Here is a 22,388-nt window from a genome sequence, read left to right on the forward strand (position 1 = left end):
CTTCTCGCATGCTAGCGAAAAATCACATAAAACTTCTCCGAGGGAAACTTTGGCAGACTTCAACAGGGAAGTTTAGCTGCGGAAGAAGGGTAAACTTTTTTTTTCTTAGCAGAGAGAAAAATTGGCCTATCTCACAGGCAGTGTCAGAATATGGAAATGTTTACAAAATGCTCATTAGGAAAAGTGGGATTCTGAGATAGCAGTGAAATCTGGTGAGACACTTCTAGTGTGGGAGATAAGGGAAGCAGGGATGCTGTAGGGACATGTTATCAAATTAGTGAAACCTGGCGTTTTTGAAAGGGAAGAAGAGAGGGAGGGAGAGAGAGAGCAAGGAGTGTGTATGTGTGAGAGAGAATGGTCACAAGTTTCAGATGAGTGTTTCCATACTTGTCAACTGCAGATGACAAAAGGACTGTCCTCTCAAGAGATTAGAACAGACACACCGGACACCACTGGCAGCTGAGATTACTCTGGAGCAGAAGCAATTACTGAACATGGATCCCATCTCCCTGCGGCTATACGTGGTCCTAAGTTTACTGGTGCATTGCGTATCGACTAGTCCCATCATGGGTTTGGAAGATGATTTTCCGCTATATGATGAAGTCCTCTCGGAGCAGGATGGGGTCGATTTCAACTCCTTGCTGGAAACTATGAAAGACGACTTCTTGAAAACCTTAAACCTTTCCGGGATCCCAGTGCAGGCACCTGTCAAAGTGGAGCCACCAGAGTACATGCTGGAACTCTACAACAAGTTTGCAATGGACAGAACCACAATGCCTTCAGCCAACATTGTGCGCAGCTTCAAAAATGAAGGTAAGACTCAAATATAAATTTACTTGGAACTTTTATTAACTTTTTCGCAATCCAAAGACTTCTTTTCATCCATTGTTTCCTGATTTGGTAGCCAAATATAATGTTTGGGCTCAATTAAGTTCTTAAATTGTTATATTTCTTGTATGTTTTTAAGTCTCCTTGGCAATGAAATTATTTAAGAAATGTTCATCCTAGATCTAAAATGTGTTTTCTTAAATGAGAGCAGTCATGCAAGTCCACTGAGAAGCTCTTGAGATGATACATATGGCAGTGTCTGGGCAAATTGTAAGGACCTAAAAAGGGGCAGATTTGTTAACTTGTCACAACAGCAGACATCCCACGGTCTTTTTCGACATTGGTTCATTATAAAACAAGATCCCTGGAGGTTTGACCACGTGCGTAGCTCGTTCCACTTGCAATTTTTTTCCATGTCCTTCACTTAGCAGAAATGTTTTAATTAATATACATTATGGTATTGGGCGCAGAGTAATAATATAAGACCAATTCTGAAATCCAAAGAAAAATTATCGAGACAAAAATATAGTTGACAACTAACATCCAATGTAACGTAGGTACAAATTAGTATTCCAAATTCTTAAAGTCCATGTGCGTCACTTAACTTCTCAGTTTCCAAGAAATTCAAGTCATAATTCTTTTAGAAAAATTGCGATGGAAGAGTTAACCTCAGTTGGCTTGTGCACGTGAGATTTTCTCTGAAGTTCCTGCTTGTCTTGAATAGAGACATGAAAGTAGAATATCTCCAATCCTCCAACCATTTCACAATTTATTTGCTCACAAAAGCAAAACCTTCAAACTATCAGAGATTTTTATACAATAGTTCCAGCTGCTTCTCATCTCTTATATCAAGTCATCTCTCTCCAGGCTCACATAAAAGTCATTCTGTTGTGGGAAAGGCCTCACCTAAACTTCTTGCTGGATGTTTCAGTTGAGTATTCGCAATACAATTCTTTTTTTTTTTTTTATTCCGGCTTGACTTACTCAAGATTTAAAAGGAAGTTTTCCTAAACTAACTTAATCCCAAATCATTTGCACTGTATGCAGAACATTAAGTGATAAATACAAGTCTATGATAAGGTCCTTCTCTGTACAGGAAATCAAAAAAGGGACAATGGCACAACTCTAGTCTAGAGTTCCAATGTCATACTCAACCCATGGTCAACTGTGGAGCTGTTTTGGTATAACCCAATTCAGTCCAGTACAAATAATTTCATATGAAAATACAGGACTCCGTACAGTCTTTAATGACTTAGAGTGACTGCAATGGATGTTGATGGTTGCAGTTAAGCTATTACCCATTGGTTAGCTATGGTAGATGCAAAGTTAGCAGTCACATCCAGTTCTTGGTATAACTACGGTCACTCTCACCCCTGTGTGTTACAGGAAACCGGTTCTATAAATGGTCCAAGGCAGTTTTGGGGGACATGTTATGGATTTTGCTTTACTTAAAGGGGTTGTCTATATTTAGCTTTCTACAGCTCCACATTGCATGCATGCCATTACATTTGATACCCATTTAGTTCAGGGGAGTCGAGCTGTAATACCAAGAACAACCCACGTGAAAATGCTAACATGTTTCTCCATCCTGCTCAATTCCTTGAAACGTAATGAAGTTATTCAGAGGGAATATATATATATATTGCCATGTTCTGGTACTGCAGCTCAACCGTCATTGACCTTATTGAATTATAGTTCACCAGACTAACACTGTATAGAGAATGGAGCCTTTGGCTTCTTGCTGATTCCCCTTTATAACTTGCAGAATCTACCTGTATTATCTGATGTGTGGGGTCTGAGAGCCCACTAACCTGATACCGATTACCTATTTTGAGGATACACATGGTTCTACTTTTCAGGAGTTGTATTAGGTATATGATGATTCCTACCGATGCTGTGTGAGCAGTAGAGATGGATGAGGGAGCGATGTGTAATGGTAGGATTCGTGGGTGGTATACTTTTGACATGCGCTGTCAGATCACATTGCTATGTACAACCTTAAATACGCACTTGAGGGTAGTTACACATTAACCCTAGTTCCCTAACACTTTAGGACACAAAGGGTGTTTTACAGAGTTGGATTGGCTTTTCCCCAGAATAAATCTGTAAGTGTATGATATACAAACAGGACGTCTGTCTTTAATTATGGTTAAACTTCTCTTGCTCCCCAGTGGGCTATACGTTCTGAAAAAGTACAGTACACTCGATAAATGTTTTACATGGCCATCATACATCCATGTCTTTGCATGCAAAATCCCATTAAAGCAATTATTTCCCTGGACCTGAACCTCCAATGTTCTCTAATAACTCGGATAATGGGGTAAGGCGGTGGTAGTTCATTACTGTTGACCTTGGACAATTCCTGTAGACCCAGCATGTAGACCTCATATCCTACAGAAACTTTATTTTCCTACAATTTTCTATATTCTGGGAGGTTGTTGTGGCCAGAACTGGAATGGGGAATTATACATTGTTTGCAGTCACACATCATTATAATCCCTATGGGCGTTAAGGGTTGTCAGCAAATAATGAACTGTATTTTATATGCGTGTCTCATGGCCGAGTCCTGTCAAATCCAATCTCTTTTTTTTTTCACATCTGACACATTACAATTGTTTTGCACCTCGTTAGTATTTGTTTTATTGGACTCCGGTAAAAGTGTGTGTGCGGACTGAGCTTCAGTCGTCAGAACTTATTCCCAGAGAGAACTTTCTAAGAGTAACAGAACATTCTGTAGGATTGTGGAGATCATTGTATCCAACGTTGTCTCGTTTTGAGGGAATTGGCACAGGAAAAGTGTAGTTGGATGAAATAGAGTCTGGAAACCTATCGCTAGGGGATGAATTCCTGTCGGCTCCCATTATAGAGGTTGTCCATCCTAATCAAGTGAATCCCTCTGAAGGAGAGCCTTTAATAGCCAGTGATTAGCTTCTATGATAGATTTTCGAGGGTATAAGGTGCTGCCATTGACTGATACATCTGCAAGAATGCGATGGAAAACTGTGTTACCCTGGACTTACTGTGATAATAACATTTCATGTATTTACTGGTATTGTTAGGAGTTAAACTCCTAAAAATTTACTCAAAAAGTCTTCTTGAAAGTTCTACTGTTCATCCGGTATTCTTAGTGCTTGTGGGCTTTTTTGTCCATTGTGGGCAATGAAGTATAATCTAATGCAGTGAGACTGAAGAGGAAACTCCTGTAAAACTAGTAAAATTTCCTAAAACGGAGTGACCCCCCCCCCCCCCCCATTGAATAAGCCTGCCCAAGAGAATGGGATAGTAGAGACCAATGGTTTTCTAAGACTCATTACACTGCCGCAGAAATATAAAGAGTAACTACTACAACCTAAGGGTAAGGTCACACAGAGAGGGCCACTGGCCAAAGTGTAGTCTTTCCCAACTGTGCCAATTTGTGGTAATCTAGGTTTTTAGGTTTATAGGTGTTGCTACAAGAGGCTTTAACCAGGGACATAAACTGAGAGGGTGCAGAGGGTGCGGTCGCACCAGGGCACAAGAGGTTTAGGGGGCCCATAAGGTGTCACTTTCCCATATGAGAAGACTTGTACTATAAACCATACATTACAGTCGGGGGCCTGGCACAGACTTGGCACTGGGGTCCATCAGCTTCAAGTTACACCACTGGCTTTAACCTAAAGTAAGGATGTTTTTTCTGCTAGTCTTTTCATTCATCTAACAACCTGCCATAAAAGTCACTTGCTCTCTGACAATCCTTCACTTTAAGGTAAAGGCTCTCACTTTTTGATGAAATGTTTCTGAAATGGACAATACATCTGTTCTGTTTAGAATTAAGAGAATAAAGGAAGCAGATGTGAGATTGGACATTGAAAGGGACCTTTCAAATTGAAAATGTAAGTCTGTAATGGAGACAGCATATTATAGAGCAAGAACAGCAGTGCAAGTTAAAATATCATTTTGTTGGAGTAGATTTAGCATAATTTTTTTATTTAAATGAAATAAAGGAAAAAGGAAAAGCTGAATATTTAGCAGTAATTTTGGAACTTGTACACTACCTTTAACCCTATGGTTATGCATCCAGACAGCAGTGGTACTCTGTTGAGAGCTTTACTTACGAGAGATAATTACTGTATCAGCTATTATTACTATTTAACATGCTGCCTGAAGATAGGACATTGTGTACAATCTGCTCAGCTCCTCCTGCTCTATAACATGCTGCCTTTAGATAGGATGCTATGTACAATCTGCACAGTTCCTCCTAATCTATAACATTCTGCCTGCATATAAGGCACTTTACACAATCTGCTCAGATAGGTCACTATGTACAATATGCACAGACCCCTCCTGATCTATTACATAATACCTGCAGAAAGGACACCGTATACAACCTGCTCAGCTCCGCCTGCTCTATAACATGCTGCCTGCAGATAGGACACTATGTACAATCTGCTTCTCCTATCTTATAACATGGTACCTGCATATGGGACATTATGCACAATCTGCTCAGATCCTCCTGCTCTATAACATTCTGCCTGCAGATAGGACACTATGTACAATCTGCTCAGCTCCTCCTACCTTATAACATGCTGCCTGCATATGGGACATTATGCACAATCTGCTCAGTTTTTCTGCTCCACAACATACTACCAGCAGATAGGACTCTTTATCAATTCTGCTCAGCTCCTCCTGCTCCACAACATGCTGCCTGCAGATAGGACACCAAGTCCATTCTGCTCAGTTCCTCCTGCTCTATAACATGCTGCCTGTAGCTAGGACAATATGTACAACAACCTTTTATCTAACAAACTACATGCAGATATGACCCTAAATACATTTTGTTCAACTCTACCTGCTCTATAACATGCTACCAGCATATTTAGCAGCTTTAGCTGCATGACATGTTAATATTTTAGAGGTGGCCTGACCCCAAACAACTTACAATTGCTTCAGCTTTACCATCTTTACACCACGTCACCTCATTACATCCCAAATCGAAATGCAGCAATTAACCAAACAGCAGCTGACAACACTCTTCCCTCATAAACAGGTTTTAATCATAAACGCCTTCTTCTAGTTTACAGTAAAAGTGCTGATGTGTGACCATATCCATGATCAAGCAAACAATACCCCACAGGCCTTTATTTTCCAGGCTCCAGACCTGATTATGATTAAAACCTCGTTAGGAGACAACTTGTGCGTTTCATACGTTCATTTATTTCTTCTAATCAACAAAGACAACCTTATCGCTTATCACTATTACCTGCTCAGTTTATACCATGTTACCCCACACAGGGTAACACGTTAATATATTTCATTTGATTCAACCCACCCATCATGACTTTCTAGGGAATATTCTGTATCCAGAATAACTTTTGCAACTTTTATGTACAACTCCAGCATCTCACTATCCAAACCCAATACCTTCTCTTATAGAAAGATGTAGGTTAAACTATTTTATACAGTAAAGTAAGATGGTCATTACTTGAGCACTTCTCTTTGTATACCCCAAGCCAAGAGAAAAGTTGAGGAAAGCAGTGGGCACGGATGTACTAACCATGAGATGAGTTGAGCCACTTACCTCAGGCAGCACCGCCTGCAGTAAGATGGGGGCAGCATTAGGGGCACACCACCTGACAGTTAAAAATAGTGTTTCTTAACACCTATTGTCAGCATGGGTGTTAAATGTAGCATAGAGAACTTAACCTAATATATTACAAGTGGATTCGATTGTGGGGGCACCTTACTATAACTTGACCCCTGGCTATAGGTTTCTCATTGCAAGTTAATCTTTTACAATAGTTTACATCACTTAAATACTGAACAATTTAAGATTTTATTAGAAGATTCCATCAGTCTTTCAACGGATGAACAGTTGATGAACCTGACAAGCATCTATCTGGTTCTTCTGTTCCACCACATCACAGCTTACGAAGAGGATGAACTTTTTGTTTTCTGTGGAATTTCCAACCTTTATAGAGATCCAAACACCTTACACTTTGAATATTTCCATTCCAAAAAATACTGTTTCAAAAGACCGGGCCAAGTATAAGAAAAGAACCTTCTTATTAGAAGGTTCCTTCAGTCTTTCAAAGGATAAACAGTTGGTGAACCTGACTAGCACCTGTCTGGTTGTTCTTTTCCATCGCATAGGAGTCTCGTTTGATCAACTTACAAAGAGAAGGAACTTTTTGTTTTCTGTGGAATTTTCAACCTTTATGCAGATTCCCACACCGTACACTTTGAATATTTCCATTCCCAAAAATACTGTTTCAAAAGACCGGGTCAACTATAAGAAAAGAATCTTCTTATTAGAAGGTTCCTTCAGTCTTTCAAAGGATAAACAGTTGGTGAACCTGACAGGCACCTGTCTGGTCCTTCTGTTCCATCAAATAGGAGTCTTATTTAAGCAACTTACAAAGAGGATGAACTTTCTGTTTTTCTGTGGAATTTCCGACCTTTACATTTTGAATATTTCCATTCCCACAAATACTGTCTCAAAAGAGCGGGCCAAGTATCAGTAACTCAGGAAATAGACTTCAATTGTCCACAGATTTGGCAATCAGCAGACCAATGTCTCTCCATAGCCTGATCATCCTTTATCTAGTTTCAAACAACTTCCGTCCAATGTCTGAACTACAATTTAGGAGTCTGTATATGGAGACAACATAGTTTACTTGTAATAATTTCCTGCATGTGGAAATCATGCTGAACTAAGAGATGAAGGTCCAACGATTCTCAAGGTATGTTCTTTGTTAACAGAGAGTCTCGGCCGCGCACGGTCTGTGGCTCTATGTCAATTCTGCAGATGCTTTAATCTAGGGCACACCACCATATGTTGTAAATACATACATTCTCCTGCTTCAAACAAGTGTGCGAATGTTCAGCGCACAAGTTCCCAGGCAGTAAAGGTGCTAACAGCACGGGACGGAGCTGGGGGCAGTGAGAACAGACACTAAGCAGACTTGGCTATTTAGAGGGACTATTTCAGGGCACCTGCTCAGAGTAAGGGTGTGCAGGGTGAAGGGGAATTTAGTGGATGGAATTTTCTCTTGTGTATCAAAGCATTGGGTTCATTTGGAAAGTTCTAATTTCCTCTTTTACACATACGATTAAAGGGGTATTCTCATCTGTGCTTTATCATGTTTTATTTTATTTATATATGCCCCCTATGATTTGTATATCCCCCTATAGAGCTATATAAATAAAGATTATTATTATTTTTTATTCGCCTGTCATACATACATTTCTTAAATTGGATGTTATTAAAAAATGTACCTGTGTGAGGACAATTTCCCATAAATGGTGTCCTTAGAAACAAGATTGTTGTCCTTGGATATGACCACCAGTGCTGGAGTGAATGAACAAAGAAACAAATTGTTTTTGCACACAAAATACAAGTTACTGAATGTCCCACAGAAATGCTGTGGTAACACACGGTGAATCCGGGTCCATCGTCCATGTCTGGCCATTGCTGCTAGAGTGTGGAGGTGGTTGTATCCAAGGTCAGCTATATATCAAAGGGACAAGATTGCTACAGATATGAGAATTTATCTTAACACGGGTACATATTTTTTTAATAACATGCAATTGCAGATATGTATTTATATGAGGGATGAATTCAATGAAATGTGATTCCCAGATGAGAATATCCCAATTAAATAAATTCATATCAGGTATCCTGTACCTAAAACTAACCTACAGCCTGTGGTCCTATCAGTGATTAATAGTTCCCTACGTAACAGAGACAGTGCTAATCAATGACTAAATCTCCCCCAACTACTCAGCATAGAAAGAGCCTGGATTTAAAGGGTGTCTACCACCTCCTAAATCGCCCCTTGAGCAAATGGAGCCTCATGTGGGACACTGTAAGATTTCCAATGATACCTTTCTTTTCATCAAACCATTTGTCATTTAAGATCTTTTTTTTTTTTATCTTCATGTAAAAAAGTATTTCGGTGCACCAGAGGTGGAGCCATGACAAAAGAAGCATCTGTGTTGTTTCTTCTATACCATTGTATACAAGGAATGGTGGTCATCATGTAAAGGGACAGTGTTAGGAGAAAATTACAGGTGGATCAGTGCCCATGGCTCTACCCCTGATGCACAGAACCTCATTTGCTGGATGGAATTTCTATAAAATTACAGATTCCTTGGAAACAGAAAAGCTCATAAAGAGGTCTACACAAAAATGGTTGCATATGACGGTGGGCTAGAAGGTGTTAGACTTCCCTTAAGTGTTGGACTGAATACCCAGTCTTTCCCCACACAACTATTTGCATTAGCTCCACCTGTTATATTACATGATGGGCCAGATGTACTATTCTGGCTGTGCCAATTTCTTACTTTGTGAATGTTAAAGGTGCACCAATAGAGTTGGTGCATACTTCCTGAGCAGGAAGAGTATTGAAGCCAATGTGCGCCAATATTCGACAATCAAAACGCACTCAAAAGGCAAACTGCACATAGCGCACTACTTTTGATAAATGCCTAATATATTTAGATCACACTGCATTTTACGGGTCACAGGCTCACTTTAAGAACCCCTGTTATGGAAGAATCAGACTGAAATGTAAGTATTGAGGTATTGTGGTTGCTGCCATGCGATTTCACTTAAAGGAAACCTTTCACCACATTTTCACAAATACTGCTAGTGACAAGTTCCCATAGAGTCTTATTAACTAACTGACACCCTTCTTTTAGCTTCTTTAGCAAAAAATTGTTTCCCTTATATCCCCATGAATAAGCTATATCTTATGTTATCTGGCATCAGGAAAGGCATGTTCTGCCACCAATCTACACCTCCCCATGTCCCATGCTTCTTCTCAACATGTCATGTGACTAGGGCAACATCATCACATGTCCTTTAGCATCCTTAGACTAGAAAACTTTACACCATGCATATATCTGATCATATGGCAGTATCATGGCATGGACTTCTACTTGTCCCCATCCTCCATGGAGGCTTTTTTGATTTCACATGTGATCAGATACATACATGGGGTAGACTTTGCAAATGTAACAGGACCTTAGATGATGTCACCCTGGTAATATGACATGAAGTGGCCAATGACGTAACAGAGCTCTAACTCAGTGTTTCCACATAGCAGCAGTTCTATAACACTAAGACTGGTCAATCAGGAATTAGGAGGCAGAGCAATGCAAGTAACTCATGAATATGCAGGGATCACTGGACTCAAGTAGTGACATTGGACTCACATCAGGTGTGTTGCATATAAGTTTACAAACTGATTTTTTTTAATTGCAGTCAAGGAAATGAACCATATAGAGATGAGGGCAATGTTTTTAATCAGTTTTTAATTAAACATTTATTTTGGGTGGGTTAATCTACAACTTAATTACAACATTAAGCCTGTCACATCAAAAATTTAGGGGGGATTTATCACAGTTCTGTCTGTTTTGCTTCTTTTGTGCTTAAAAAGTTGCATGATTGCTCCATTTTTGCACCATCTTACAATAGAGTCTTAATCACATACCCACAGTTCAGTGTCTCCCCCGATTGATGTCCTCTGTGATATAATTTTGGCCGAATTTCTAGTGTTAACCTTGTGTAGTCTGAAAGATATCCTAGCACCCAGCTCAGGGGAAAACTCCAGAGGGTAAAACTGCTAGATAAAATAGATACAATGGGGCACATTTACTAAGGGTCCCGCAGACGCATTTCCATCGGGTTTCGCACATTTTTCGGGTTTGCGCTGAATTTCCCCAAGGTTTTGGCCCCCGTGTTCAGATTCTGGCGAATCGGCGCCGGCTTGAATGGGGAAAATGGCGACTGATTCGGACAAACCGCAGAATTTAACTTTCAAAATTGTGTTGCAAGATCAGCACTCACATACACTGGGAAGAAGATGGTGAACTCCGAGGGACCTCAGCGGGGAAGCGTCACATGCAGGATATTGGGCACACGATCTTAGTGAATCGCGGCAGCTCCGAATCCTCGTTGGACATCCCGGATCGGCGACGTCAACGAGACGGGTAAATAAATGTGCCCCAATGGCTAACTATCGCCTTACTTGCCACACACAGGACAACTTCTTGTGAAAAGTCATGTGATTAGGTATGCTCCCAATGATAATGTGACCTCTGAAGGGCTACAAGTGCAAAACCCCTTAGTCATAAGTTATTTATCAGATTTAATAAGATGATGACAAACTTGGTACTTTAATGCTCATAGGACCATACAATTCTATAACGCAGCTCATGGTTATGTACTATAGTTATGTTTACAATGTAGTTTGGCTCTTAGTCTTATCTAATATATATTTGTATATGTTTTAAACAGATTTCTCCATGCCATACAGTGATGTCCCAGAAGTGAAGAAATACCCTCTAATCTTCAATGTGTCTATTCCCCACCATGAAGCAATAGTGATGGCTGAACTTAAACTCTACATATTGGTTCCAAGGGACAGGGTGACATACGATGGTGTGAGCAGAAAAATCACTATCTATGAAATCCGCAGTAATGATCAAGGTGAGAGGAAAGAGGTGAAGCTGGCCTCCAGGCTGGTATATAAAACCATCAGTGAATGGGAAATGTTTGACATCACGGAGGGTGTACTTCGTTGGAGCAGGTCTGAATTTACTACCCGCTTGTTGGAAGTTCACATACAAAATCCAGACATTGACCTCGAAGATGCATTGGACGTAAAGCTTGAGATAGATGTGCGACCAGAGACCAAGCATGAACCCTTACTTGTTATATTTTCAGATGATCAAAGCAGCGAAAGGAAAGAGGAAAAGCAGGAACTGAACGAGATGATAAGTCATGAACAAGAGGTTGGCCAAGAGAACCTAGAATTTGGGGGGATAGGTAACATGCCAAGTGAGGAGTCCTTGCTACAGATGAGGTCTAACATCATCTACGACGCCAGCTCTCGCATTCGAAGGAATGCAAAGGGCAACACTTGCAGGAAGACCTCACTGTACATCAATTTTAAGGAAATCGGTTGGGACTCGTGGATCATTGCCCCAGCAGGTTATGAGGCTTATGAATGCCGAGGTGTTTGCTCCTATCCCTTAACAGAAAATGTCACACCAACAAAACACGCCATTGTACAAACTCTGATCCACATGAAAAACTCACAAAAGGCATCTAAGGCGTGCTGTGTGGCAACAAAACTGGATCCCATATCCATCCTCTATCTGGATGCTGGAGTCGTTACTTACAAGTTCAAATACGAGGGCATGGTAGTATCAGAATGTGGGTGCAGATAGTAGTCTATGGAAGGCGGTGGCTTCTTGTAAATTTGTACATTTTGTATTTCCTTATTTAAAGAGTTTATTTAAGAAGTGTGTACAGTTAATATATGTTTTTAGAGGTCTACTATGAGGTGCAAAGCCTCCACTGGGGGCCCTTACAGCTGTAGGGTGGTCCTTTGCCTTGCTATCTAGAGTAACCTTGGTTCTGTAAATTCAACACTGCTGATAACTTCATCTCTAAATGGGACTAAACTGTAATATTTTTTTTTGCCAATGAAGCAATGTGTCACTTTGAAACTGATAAGCAGATTTATTTGTATATCTTGTTGTGCTGTTTTTGCTGGCGCATTTCATAGGAGTCCAGCAACAGGAACTGAGTCATGATCATTTAAGATCCCCCAGAGATCTGTCCCCTGAGTAGATAAACCCAGCCTTTCACATACGGGTCAGTATGAAGGATTTATCTTTATGAAAAGTCAAACCGATGCAATGCTATAAGATATAAAGATATAATATCACTATGTAATAACTGCACTAAGATTGTACTGCAATAACTTTAGAGGTCATGTAGATTACAGTATGGTGGATTTATCTTGTAAGAAGCACACAGACATATACATGGGGTCATTATTCCCTAAAAACAGTGGTTCAAGGGAATAATTTCTCCATATACAATTGATCCTGGAGCTGAACCAGCATGGAGACAATTCAGATCCACCATATAGGCTCTAGGTCAGTGTCAATGAGCTATACACCGCTGAAGGTAAATCAGTCTATTGTTGATAGTCCTCATCTTACTTTTGCCAATCTACTAAAAGTCCCCTTTGTCATGGTTATCAATGCATACAGAGTATTTTTAGTGAAATTATCCAAAATAATTTAGTATCATTTATTTTGAATACCCCAAAAGGCCTGATGTGCACCCTATCATCATGTCAAACCTGAACCCACCAGACATTTTCTTGTCCTCTCATGGATCGATTCGATTTCAATATGTTTAAACAGGTGAAGCCTCTTGTAAAAAAAAGAGGTGTACAAATGTTTGAGGAAGAACTGCGTCACATCTAGAAAAAAATCATTTTGGGAAATCATGTCTTACTTAAAGGAAACCAACCATGAGGAATGTTCCATCAGAAGTAGATGTGATGGTAGATTCCTCCTGCTGCCTCTGCCCTAATGTGTAATTTAATAATCCGGGAACCTAACTTGTTAAAAACTTTATTTTGGTAATATGTAAATTAACTGCAGAGGCTACTGGGGCGTGTACTAGCCTGGTCGGGCACTGGGAGCTAAGGCTACTCCACACCCCAGGAGCCCCTGCAGTTAATCTCCTTGAACATGATAGATTTGGGATTGCTGCAGATTTACAGTGTAAGACCACTTGCATGTGATCTTGATCCACATTTTTTGACACTGAATTGCTGTGTAAATCCGCTGTGGATTATGGCGGCTTTGAAATGTATGTGATAACAAAACTGTCGAAATTATCTGCATGGAAACTGACATGATCTTCTGATGGTACCAAAATCAGCTTCTTGCGGAATGGATGATGTGTTTCCATTCTGTTTGCTTTCAATCTCTGGTATTAGGACCTTCAAAGGTCCTAAAATGGCTCATGTGTACATGTGTATTGAGAGTAGGAACAGATGTCCAAGGATTTCAAGGGTGAAGGTCTTTCTCAGTATCATATTTGGTGTATTTTTGGGTGGTCACGGGCCCCTTAGAAGGCGTGAACCCCAGGCTACCATCCAATCTGCATTTTATTATAATCCACTACTGAAAGCATGAGTATGTATTACACAAGACTCCACTACAGATTTTGAGTCAGATTTACCTAGGTATAAGGTGCAGAATTTTCCATATCTGCATGCAGGGTGACTATAGGGTGAAATCCACAGCAAGTCCTATCCACATGCAAGTTAATTTTGCAGAAGATTTATCCATAGTGAAAAAATTTCACATGTGTTGCGATTTTGATGAAAATCACTTCCATTCTTGGCTTTTTCCTTTAAGATGTATTTGCAAAAATGGCTGCAACAAACTTTGGGATCATACCCTTCATTCCGTGTGCATCGGCTTCCATGAGATTCCAGGTTTTCTTGCAGTGATATTGCACTCATAGCTAGGTTTTCTAAATACCTTGCCTTCAGATCGTGGGGCACATGCCTTGCCACTTAGCGACCCCCATCATCATTTCTGTACTAGTAGATGCCGGACTATAAACTTTTCACTGTATATCATGACGCACTTTCCGCCCAGAAGCCTCGGAGCTTCCTATGACTTTTATTTAGAGGATGTGACATTTTGTTATTGTGTAACTTTTTCCCTAGTTTATGCGCTCTACAGCGGAGTCGCAGCACACGTGGGCTGTGTGTGCCAGGGCTGTGCTTACATTTATACCGCACTGCCTAATGAAAGACAGATGCCCTCACATTCATCTGCATACAGTTCTCACCAAATTGCAACTTAGACGAGGAGGGGGCAGGGCGGGATCACTCGTTCATTAACCTCTTCATCGTCCAGCTGAATATGGTTATCATCAGCGTCAGCACTTAATGCTTATTTTTTTTTTTTAAATCCAACCTCCATAAGATCGTTTTACATTATTTTACACTACGGTAAAAAAAAAACGCCTGTACTGTCAAGAAGAAAATGATTTGTGGCGAGGAGCGAAAAGTTTTCTCAAAGACTTGGACTGAAATGTGATTTTTTTTTTTAGTCAGACAAAAAAATAAGAAAAAACAAGATAGGGGATTAAAAGTAGCTGGATGTAATCTGAAGTTCAATCTGCGTTCAGCTCAGTATCAAGGGGCTATAGAAGAAGAGTAAGGGTCACTCTACAGCTGTATAAGACAAGAACTTTGTAATATAGTTAAATCAAATGAGTTGTCCAATCCGTGATAACAACAATATTGTTGGCCAGATGGTCTGGTCAGAAAAGTGTTAAAAAAAAATTAAAAATAAAAGTAATACTCATATCACAATATACAAAAATCCAATGTTTTATAGGTCCCCACTAGTCTCTACTTCCTGCTTCCTCTCAACAGGAAATGGTCACTCAGCCAATCACATAGGTCAGTCACCTCTGAAGCCAGTGATTGGCTAAATTAAAATTTGCCATATTTTGATAAGTAGAACTCTCCAGAGACCCATGAAGCATTATAATGGTTGTGGCAGGTTATTATTAATAAAAGTGTCCCTTCTTTTCAGTTTTTTAAGACATTTTGACCCTTTAAAAAATGACCACCTAAACAATTCATTCAAAGAGAATATTCCACCTCAAAGGAGAACAGTTCATAAGTTCATCGGAATTCTACTCTGATTTCAAATGGTTACAATTTTTATTCAGACAGTTCTTCCTAATTCTCTTCTTGGGTATGGAAGTTGTTTACTAATTTGGTCCCCCAAAAAGGCACACAAGGATTATATCTCATCTTTTCCAAGATTGTCCATCTAGTCAATCTATTCAAAGGACATCTACCACCAGGATGAAGAATTGTAAACCAAGCACACTGAAATACTGGTATGTACCCCCTCTGACAGGATACGATCTTCTTTAGGCATTGTTTTTCATAAAAAAGGCTTTAAACATTATGCAAAGGAGCCTGAGGGGCTTCAGGCTCCATTAACATCTATGGAACCTGGAACCAGTTAGGCTCATTTGCATAATTTTAAAAGCCTTTTTTTTTTAGCAAAAACCAGAACACAATAAGCTAAAAGAAAAGCAGATTCTGCCCGAGGAGGTACACACCACCAGTGTGCTTGGTTTACAGTTCATGATACTGGTAGTAGATGAACTGCTAGAGATGAACTGGTCTGTAAGGGTTCAGCTTATATGGGAAATGTTTTGTTAAGTTTAATTGAAATGGTAAGCATGTCATAGATGGGCAAAAAAAGCCTGACAGAGAAGCTGCCCATTATTGCAGCCCTAATCGGTTATATGGATAAGGTTGTCTAGAAGAAACAACTCTTTTAAGTCTGATGTAAGCAGAATGTTTCACATCCATATTGCGAACCCAATGATATTACCCATGAAATTAACCATGATATTATGGTGCTGAAGTAACTACAAACATATTGGGGGTCGTATCAACCTGAATAGAACTAATCAACTCAAGGATTTTCTAAATACTGGTGACTACTTTCAGGTGACTGCTTTTTAGGACGTGTTTACACTTACATATATTAGTAATTTGTTTTAGGCCAAAACCAGGATTGGATTGTTTTTTCTTTTTCTGTTAACCCCCAGATTTTGGCTTACATACAATATACTGATGCAAAATACTGACCAATATATCCAAGTATGAACTAGGCCTTACTGTGGTTTTTATAATTGTTTGTATGAATTTAAAGCCCATTTCTGATCATTATATGATTTGTAAACTCAATATTCTAGAAGTTCTCATCTCTATGTGGAGGCCTATCTGCTCTAACGTCCCACACCCCTTCCCTCCAGCACAGAGCTTCTATGTAATCTGATAATTCAATTAACTTCTGTCTTGCTGCTAGCAAGATGAAATTTCACAGAGAGTGAAAATTAGATTATGAAGGAAAGTGAATGATAAGTCAAAGTAGGAGGAGAAAGAATAACTTTTCACTAAGATACATCACTAAGGTTCTTGTATTCACTCTTCTTGATTGATAGGTGCAAAGTCTGTGGCTATTTACACTATTACAATCTAAAATGAAAAATTTAGACGGAAAAGCTCTGATATTTCACAAACCTCAGTACGTATTTGTATCTGGTTGTATTTCTTTTATATTTTACTAACGTGACATCTTGAATACTATTGTGATTTTGATGCTCCACTTGATTATCCCAATGGTGGTCGGCTAATTGTCTATAATGAAGGGAATATGTACAGTAGGTACAGTATGAGGTTACAAGGACCGCCAAGAAAAATATACATCCACCCAGTGCCGGGCTTCATTCTCCAGGCTATGTTATTGTGTGCCGCATCCTGGTCACAACACAATGAAGTGGTTAAGCCCTACAATAACAGAAGTGAAGGGGATGAGGCAAAACACATTGATTACCCTGCAGACAGATGCAGACAACCTGCAACCAATTAACATAAGGCTAAGGATAAAACGCTGCTTCTTTCCCATGTGCTTTTGCTCTCTGGATTCTGCCCTAAAATCAGGGTTGCGGGGAGGGTGGTTTGAACTTAGCTGAAGTATATTTTGCTTTTGTGGTTAATTTACCTCCCCCGTAGCTGACCTGAGAACTTGGATTGGTTGAATGTAGTGATAGAAGGCTAAGAAATGATTTACAAGGGGATGTGTCTTGTGATACGTTAAACATGTTACAAATGTTCACACGTTGTGCTGTAATAAGAGAGATTCCAGGCAGGCGTCGAAATTCTTCCACATATTCATGTTATACAGACTCAAAATCTTTTCTATAAGGAGTGGTATCCTTGAAACTTTAACTACCTAATGCAAATATTGAGGTTCAGCATTGTCCACTCAACAGAGGCCGGGTATGGATGTAATACATTGCATCTGTCCCCCATTACCTCGAATGGCCTCTGTTAAGGAGGGAGCAGGATGGAAAGACACAGCTTTCTGTGTTTTTCTATCCTGTGTTTTGTACAGTATATGATATATACTGGGCAGACAGAGGCAAAATGGAAGCCTCTGTTTGTCAGTATATGTCAATGCATACACTTCCCTGGCATATACACTGTGCGTATACATAAAATGAGTTGTGAATGTAGACTTACAGGTACAATACTATTAGAGTATTTTCACACATGCAGTTCTACAGATGCAGTTTTGAAGCCAAAAGCTGGCGTGGATCATAATGGGTGAGAACATGTAAAGGAGACATCAAACCAGGATGACATTTTACTAAATTTCCTCTAAATTCCTCTAAATCAAACCAGTAACAATTATTGATCTGTGCAAAGTATTCCACTTTATCATTTGTAATATAGAGCAGGTAATCAATTAATTCTTGCAGGGTGTCACCACAAACTCCTCCACATTCAGGCTGTCAGGAAAAGATACTTCTAAATTTCTTTGTGTCTAAACTTCTAGATCGAAGATTCCCCGTGTGGCTTGCGTCTTAGACAAACACAGGCAATGTGAAAGAACGCAAATATCAAATCCGTTTGGATTATCTATAGCAGACCTGGGCATTGTACGGCCTGCAAGCCTTATTTGGCCCCACTGGCAAGTCCCGGGGGCCACAGCTGCTGGGGGGGCCCCATAAGACTGTACATAAGGAATCCATGGCAGTGCGTGGGCTGTATCTAATGAATCCATAAGGTGTGAGGAGGCTTATATAAAATAGCCATGAGGGGGCTGTTGGTATTATCAGCTAGGAAATATTTTAGGGAACAGGAGACTGCTTTAGTTTCTGAATTTTTTATGCCACCACATGGGTTCACTGCAAAGGGGCCTACTGAGGCTCTGTCACCCAGTGGCCTACTGAAACCTGGAGCCGACCTTGTCCGACCCTCTAACTATCTCTGACTCTTTGACTGATCCACCTGAGCTCACTGAAAAATTTAAGCTCCCTTCCTCATCATTAAATGATGATGCAATTAGGTCCTCCATATTTTCGTTGAATCATTGTAATGTTTTTAATGTATGGATAGGTTATATGCTGAATACAGTATATGGATATTGGGTAGAACTGAGTTAAGCAAATTAGTCTGGTCCTCTAAAACCACTCCAATTTTTCATGTGGCCCTTTGGGAAATTAAGTGCCCAACCCCTGATCAATAGGGTTTTCAGAAGATGATTGGCCATCTACATCCACCCTGTCCACTCTTAAAAAAATGGAAGATAATATAATATCTGTTCCAAAATGTCATTCAGTGATATCTAGTGTGATAGCAATTTACTCTTTTAATCTGTAGACTCTGGGAGGGTTTTTCTCAATATTTGACATCTCCCTGTATTCATTGCACAATTCTCCTTTGCGTTCCCACATCTGCGTTTGCTGTATGTTCCTTGCCATGTTTCCGCCACTCTCCAGCAACTAACCCTAGCGATAACAAGGTGTCAGGGCAAAGTAACCACACAGCCAGCTCACGTTATTTATACTGAGCTGCTAATTTGTCAGATTCTTCCAAGAGTGTGATTGACGTTGCTGCCTCCTCCCCGGGCTGAGAGCTTACAGATCGTCCTGCTCCCCTTTTACACTTTTAAGGCCACACTATCTCTCCCGGCCCAGATAACAGACTTGCCATTGAGAAGGTCTGACTGATATTTTAATAGGTATCAGCGCACTTAGAAATCCACATCCAACCAGCCCGTACAGCTTTGCTCTAAACCTTTACCATGTGATATGCTGTTTTAAGCCCTCAAGCCTACACATAGGAAGGTGTCGATAGATCTGGAATACGATACCAAGAGACTGGGTGGTGGATGCAATTCTTTTTTTACCTTTTGCACCTTTATCACTCCATAATATGAATTTAAACAAAACATTCAAAATTTTTGGATAACATAAATTCGGATGAATTAAAATGACTTCTGTGAACTTTGCAGGTCCAGCTTGTCCCAGTCAAGGAGATCCCTTACAACGGATACTTTTCTTCTCCTTAGACCAGGGGTGGGAAATCAATTTTTTCCATGGGAGCACATGAGAAATTTTAGTTTTAGAGGGCCAGACTAATATACTTACCTCAGTTCTCCCCAATACCTATATCCTGTATTTAGTATAAATACTATCCCTACATAAAAAAACGTGAATAAAACTTTACAATGATTCAATGAAAATATGGAGGATCCATGAGAATTGCATCATTATTCAGGGGAGTTCAACGTTTTAAATAGTTAGAGGGCCGGATGTGACCCCCAAGCCCAGATCTGCCTTAGACTTTATTGTACCATTTATTAAATCTTATGGGAGAGATCTATCAGATGTGTCGGAGAGCAGAACTTTTCTAGTTGCCCATGGCATCCAATCAGAGCTCAGCTTTCAATTTCCCAAGGCTGTTTAGAAAATGAAAGCTGAGCTGTGATAGGTTGCCTTCTGATAAATCTCTGTGTATATGTTCACTCCTCTAATTTCCACATATCTACCTTGGAAATGTAACAGAGAAATGTCAGACACTGCCCGCTGGCAGAAATCCCGGCACTGGTATACCCTCTGCCAGTATTGTCATTGCATGCCACCTATTATCAATGTCCTTCTTACATAATGACCTACTGTACCCCCTCCCTCCTCTCAATCCCCCCCCCCATGTGTCCTTATATGTCTCTAACCAAAGGTCACGGAAAGGTTCCCTTTCCTAAATTATCTCGTTCAGAGCTGATACTGATTCCACAATGGAAAAGTGAGATATTGTAGAGTTGATCATGTACGGATAATGGAATAGTCCTATCAAAACCCTTGAAGTTGTATTATCACAATCGTCATTCAGAAACCACAATATAAATGTATACTCAAAACTGGGTTGAAAGGCAACAAAATTAGACATTAATTTAAAACTATATCTTATGGCATACGGATCACAATGACATCATCATCATCTCTAGTGATGTCGTAGGTTGAACATGATGGGTAAATGTGTAGAGGATAAGACAAATCTATGGGATGTTCACGTGTTGCAAAAATACACAAAAAAGGAAAATACAGGGGGTTTCATTAAAACTACAATAATGTGAACGGAAGGGGAATTTATTTTTTTTTCAGTTGTTAAAACTTTTGTGCTTTTATTGTAATCTCCACCCCATCATAATGTCTCACTTGTTTGGATGGCATTAATTGAAATTGTAATGTATGAATATATATTTGACTGTAAATATAGTACAATAATAGGATTGTCATCTACTCACTATATATTTTTTTAACAAAACGCTCAATGGTGTCGGTATGTTTATTTCTGCATTTACAAAGTCATGAATACTTGTACACACGCATGGTGTCAAAACACTAGTAGTGACTTAAAAGGGTTCGGTAAAAACGAAAAAAGTTGTCCTGGGTAGGAATACTTTCAACTTTCACTTAATTTTCTACAAACTTTTTCTTAATAGCAGAAGAAACTTTGCAATGTTTGAGAGTAAAGTGTTTTTTCAGTATTTGCAAAGATCTTTTTTTATCCTCCACTTCTTTCCTCCTAATCTGCTTTTGACTCTGCCCGATTCTATTTTACTAGACTGTCAGAAGCTCATTGAGTGCCATGTTACATAGAAGCTCTATGAGTGAGTAGCTTGATCGCCTCCCAGTAGCTTAGAGAGGACTACAAATTTATAGACAGAGATTAAAGTTGAAAAAGTTGTGGGGAAATGAAGATTACAAACACATAGTGGAGCACTTATTTCTGCAAAATTTGTTGAAGGGTTTAACAGTGATGGCCCTTCCTTAGAAAAAGTCCTCAATGTATAACCAATGGGGGTCCAAGCACAAGCTCATTACCCAGCTTAGCCTAATTCTCATGGTCAGCATTGGTCCAAATCCACGAAAAACAATCCCAGTCATTCCATGTGGTTCATATAGTATCTCATTATCATGTCAGGATGGCTGCACTTACATGCATCATGATTATAAATTGTGCATGATGAAATCAATGGCTTTTACAAACACATTAATAACACATGGAATACTAAAGATGGCCGTCTATAATTACATGTAGGCCCTTGAGAAACATTTGACCCTGGCACGTTTCAGCCATCAAAAAACAGAAACATCAAACATTTGAAGAAATAGAGATACTTCAAACTTACTACGGCTGAATTCACACTGACGTGTGCCCAACGTCATGTAGCACGGCGGGCACACGTTGGTCCCGTGGAGAGGAGGAGGGGGTGAGCAGCGCTTTTCACGGTGTACGTAGCGGTACGGCACTTGTGTGGCACCGTATCGCTCCCATAGGGCGCTGTATGCCGATTGCCGTCTATGGGGGACTTATATTGGCTGTATATACGTCCCTCTTATGGAAGAGTGAATGCAGCCTAACAAAACTAAGTGCGATGTTATGAAGTGTGTATGTAGTGTTCATAATGTGCAGGTGCTTAATCTGAACCAACAAATATTGTGGATAACCAAAGGGTGGAGCTCGGGAAATGCTCATTTACTTTGTTGGATATAAAACTTCAGAAATTAGTCTAAAGTTTTTGCATCACGAAGTCTCTCTAGTTTACTGGTGTACATTGAGTTTCGGCAGAACGATAAAGGTTCCAATCAGACAGGCGTCCAGGTCATCATGAGCTCAGATATTTTACTTGGATGGATAGAGGAATTAGTGCTCCCATTCTAGAAAACACAAATCCCCATTTTTTCCCATAATGGGGATTCCCTTCAGATCACCTTATATATATAACTACCTACCAATATTCAAGTCAATGATGAAATTACGACTATGGTCATACGGGAATATGTGTTTATCGCAGTCACAATCCAA

The 22,388-nt window shown here is 39.8% G+C and overlaps 1 protein-coding gene across 1 annotated transcript; it reads left to right on the top strand.

Annotated features, from left to right (window-relative positions):
- The first annotated feature begins 369 nt into the window (after positions 1–369).
- On the top strand, positions 370–20,801 carry BMP10 (bone morphogenetic protein 10). Its single transcript, XM_072148882.1, has 2 exons — positions 370–813; positions 11,108–20,801. Exons 1-2 carry the CDS (start codon positions 495–497, stop codon positions 12,040–12,042), a joined length of 1,254 nt encoding a protein of 417 aa, XP_072004983.1. The 5' UTR covers positions 370–494; the 3' UTR covers positions 12,043–20,801.
- Positions 20,802–22,388: the final 1,587 nt, after the last annotated feature.

Source organism: Engystomops pustulosus, chromosome 4, assembly GCF_040894005.1.
Source record: "Engystomops pustulosus chromosome 4, aEngPut4.maternal, whole genome shotgun sequence".
NCBI classification, from domain to species: Eukaryota; Metazoa; Chordata; class Amphibia; order Anura; family Leptodactylidae; genus Engystomops; species Engystomops pustulosus.

Excerpts from the sequence above, each read along its gene's own strand:
- BMP10 (XM_072148882.1), top strand. The coding sequence starts at position 495 with ATGGATCCCATCTCCCTGCGGCTATACGTGGTCCTAAGTTTACTGGTG. Across the intron at positions 814-11,107 it reads GCGCAGCTTCAAAAATGAAG|ATTTCTCCATGCCATACAGT; the intron begins GTAAGACTCAAA and ends TGTTTTAAACAG.